The 3,574-nt window shown below is 35.5% G+C and overlaps 1 protein-coding gene across 1 annotated transcript; it reads right to left on the bottom strand.

Annotated features, from left to right (window-relative positions):
- Positions 1–487: 487 nt before the first annotated feature.
- Positions 488–1,356, bottom strand: LOC104088583 (E3 ubiquitin-protein ligase RHA2A). The gene has a single exon (XM_009593284.3). It carries the CDS (start codon positions 1,273–1,275, stop codon positions 775–777), a length of 501 nt encoding a protein of 166 aa, XP_009591579.1. The 5' UTR covers positions 1,276–1,356; the 3' UTR covers positions 488–774.
- Positions 1,357–3,574: the final 2,218 nt, after the last annotated feature.

The raw sequence follows: 3,574 nt of genomic DNA, 5'->3' as shown, positions 1-3,574 counted from the left end.
GCAACTAAACCGAGGATTTTTCTCTTCTTTTTTTTTTTCTTCCTTTGTTTTGGGCAAGATCGGAATGATAATTATGAATTAAATTTATACTTTATTTTTTAACAAAGTTGTGCAGGGAAAGCATATATATTCTCTTTTGTCCCTAAAATGTTTTATCAGCCGTTCGTTATGGGAAAAAGTAAGAGCAAACATATAACTGAAAGTCTTTATTGACTACGCACTTTTCTAAAAGAAATTAACGGAAATAGAATACTCAATATATTTCTTATTAAAAACAACCATTTTCTTTACTTGGTTGTGGTTTTTCACAAATATTTGACAAATTTTATTTGTTACTTTTGTTTTATAGAAGCTTGGTCAAAACACCTAGAGAAAAAGTTTTCATCATTTATATATGGCACTTAAAATACCCTTTTTGAGTGCAGAGAAAAACGTGGTTAAAAAATTGTTCTCAAATAGCATGGCGCCAATTAAAAAAAAAATCCAATTACTACTCAATAATCCTTTCTGCCATAATCGTTTCTAATTTTACAAAAGAAAAGGGAAAAAAAGGAAAATCGCAAAACGAAATATTACTCCAGTCAAAAACCACAAACAAAAATTAACATGTTTTTTCACAGTAGTGGAAAAGAACTTCACATCAAGCTCTTCAAAAAAAAACTGGAAATAATAATTCCCAAAAACTAAAACAAAAAAATAAGTATTTAAAAAACACCTCATCACGAAATTCCATGTCATCATCATCATCATCGCCAGCCATGTATATTCATTCATTCACCTTAAAGAGAACCAGTCAAGCACATCCCAAGCAACGCGCCGCTGCGCAAATGCCACGCGCTCATCGGAAACCAACGGCGACCGGCAAATAGGACAGTTAAAATTAAACGTATCCAACCACCCGTCAAAACACTCCTTGTGAAAAACATGCCAGCAGGCCAATTTCCTCACATGGTCACCGTCACCCAACCGGTTCAAGCAAACAACACAGTTCGAACCGGACGCATCATCTCCTTGATCATCAAATAACGTATAAGAAAACAGCCGGTTCAAATTCAGCTGCTCGGCTAACATAACGACACCAGCTAAACCGGACCCGACGGCTTCGTATAGAGCGTCGTCTATTTGAACCGGATTGAACAGGGAAGATAAGCCGAGGAATTGAAGAAAGGCGAAAATAAGGGAACGGAGATAAGTTGCGCAGTTGGCGAGAAGGGTAACGAGTAAAATTGGGATAGATTCAGAAGAAACATCGGTTAATTGGTTTTGTAATCCCATTATCGTGGATTGGACTATTACTTTTTCAATAATGGGTTTTTATTCACTTTTGAAGCAAGTGGGTAGAGAGAATTGATGTGTGTATATATAGGGTGTTATGCTATGTTATTTCGTGTTGAAAGGGGATGGTGGGTTACGTGGGAAGGGATAGAGAGGGACAGGCAATTTAGGTTTTTTCAGTGTCATCAAAGCGTATGTTGTACTTTAAACTTTGTTTACGTTGTTCGAAATTTTCGAAAATATCACTATTACGTTTCGTATTCTTCAAAAATAAGTACGCATCCAATATGATAGACATTTTAAAGAGTTCCCGAAACATTAAATTCACGTTACATTTGATTGCTTGTGACACTATTTTCATTTTAGCTCGTTTTCAAATTAATGATAACTTTTTAAATTTAAAAATAATTTAAGTTAATTTTTTTATTTTATCCTTAAAAAAAAATTATAACTACGTATATTATGAAATATTTATGATTATAAATTTTAAAATTCTTATAATTATACAAATATTATAATATATTTATATATTTTATTTTCTTTCTTAAATTTCGTGCTCGTTCAAACTTTTGCCATATAAATATAAATTAAAGCGGAGATAGTAACTTCTGATCGAAGTTTCAAAAGAAATACTCCATAAACTTCGATTATGTATTGTTTTCTTTTGCACTTTTTGCTTTTGAAATATATTATTATTAGCTTTGATGTCATGAGTAAAAGGTCAAAGTATTAAAATTAAAGTTCACTACAATTAGTGAAAATAGAAGTTGATCTTATGTTTATGTCAATTGCTAAGTGGCAACTTCTATGCTTCAACAACATGTTATTTAAGTTTGGTATAAAATAACTTTCGTGACTTAATATTGATTTTAAAATCTTAGATTTAATCTTCTTTTGCTTTTTTGGGGTAATAAAAAGAATCTTGCATACTAAGAAATTAAAGATTGAGCCTTGAGGATAAAACTAGCGGGAGCGTGGAATGGCGTGGGGGGGGGGGGGGGGAAGCGGGTGCGTTTGTTTGAGGAATAATACTATTTTTTTTAATGAAGAAACAAAAGGGGGTGGCCAAAATAGTTGGAGAATTTCACTATTTTAATCAAATGACCTGTGGGGTGGGTTAGGTTTTTTGGGAGATAAAGATGAAGCTATAGTCCTAGCTCTGTAGATTTTTGTAATGTTAAACATTTTCTCTTCCTCTTTCTTTTACTCTTCTTTCTTTCATCTTTCAAGCTTCCTATTTGCTACTATAGATATTGTTAAAAGGTAAATCCAAAATTATAATGGAGGGAGTTGTTTTAAAGTACCCATAATCTTGTATAGCTAAAATACTTACAACATCAATAACAACAACAACAACAACAACCCAGTAAAATCCCACTAATAAGGTCTGGGGAGGGTAGTGTGTACGCAAACCTTATCCCTACCCCGAAGGAGTAGAGATGCTGTTTTCGAAAGACCCTCGGCTCAAAAAAATAAAAAGACAAAATGACAAAAAGGAGACAATATTAGTATCACAACAACAATCATATGATAAATAGGAACACCATGAAATCCAGAAGAAAGATGCAAAGCAAAGGGAGACAATATTAGTAAATATTAGTATTACCATAACAATCATAAGAAAAATAGGAACACCATGAAATCTAGAAGAAAGATGCAAAGCAAAAGCGATAGATAGTAAATAGGACATGCACTGAAAAGCGAAATAGTAAGCCACAACATTACCACTAGCTATCTTAGACAAAAACCCTACATGGCTAGTCCCACAATGGTACGAAGTAAGGCACGACTCAACTACCTCCTAACCTACAACCCTAATACTCGACCTCCACATCTTCCTATCAAGTGTCATTTCCTCGGAAATTTGGAGCCTCGCCATATCCTGCCCGATCACCTCTCCCCAATACTTCTTAGGCTGCTCTCTACCTCTTCTCGTGCCATCCACAACCAGCTGCTCATACCTCCGTACCAGAGCATCTAGGCTTCTCCTCTGAACATGTCCGAACCATCTAAGCCCCGCTTCCCGCATCTTGTCATCAATGGGAGCCACATGCACCTTCTCCTGGATATCATCATTCCTAATCTTATCTATCCTAGTGTGCCCGCAGATCCACCGCAACATCTTCATTTCTGCTACTTTTATCTTCTGGATATGTGAGTTCTTAACAGGCCAACACTCAGCCCCATACATCATGGCCGGTCTAACCACCGCTTTATAAAACTTACCTTTGAGTATCGGTGGCACTCTCTTGTCATACAGGACTCCAGATGCTAACCTCCACTTCATCCATCCTACCCC

This window comes from Nicotiana tomentosiformis, chromosome 4 (assembly GCF_000390325.3).
Source record: "Nicotiana tomentosiformis chromosome 4, ASM39032v3, whole genome shotgun sequence".
Classification (NCBI taxonomy): Eukaryota; Viridiplantae; Streptophyta; class Magnoliopsida; order Solanales; family Solanaceae; genus Nicotiana; species Nicotiana tomentosiformis.
The sequence above is the reverse complement of the archived record's forward strand: the minus strand, read 5'-3'. Positions and strand labels throughout refer to the sequence as shown.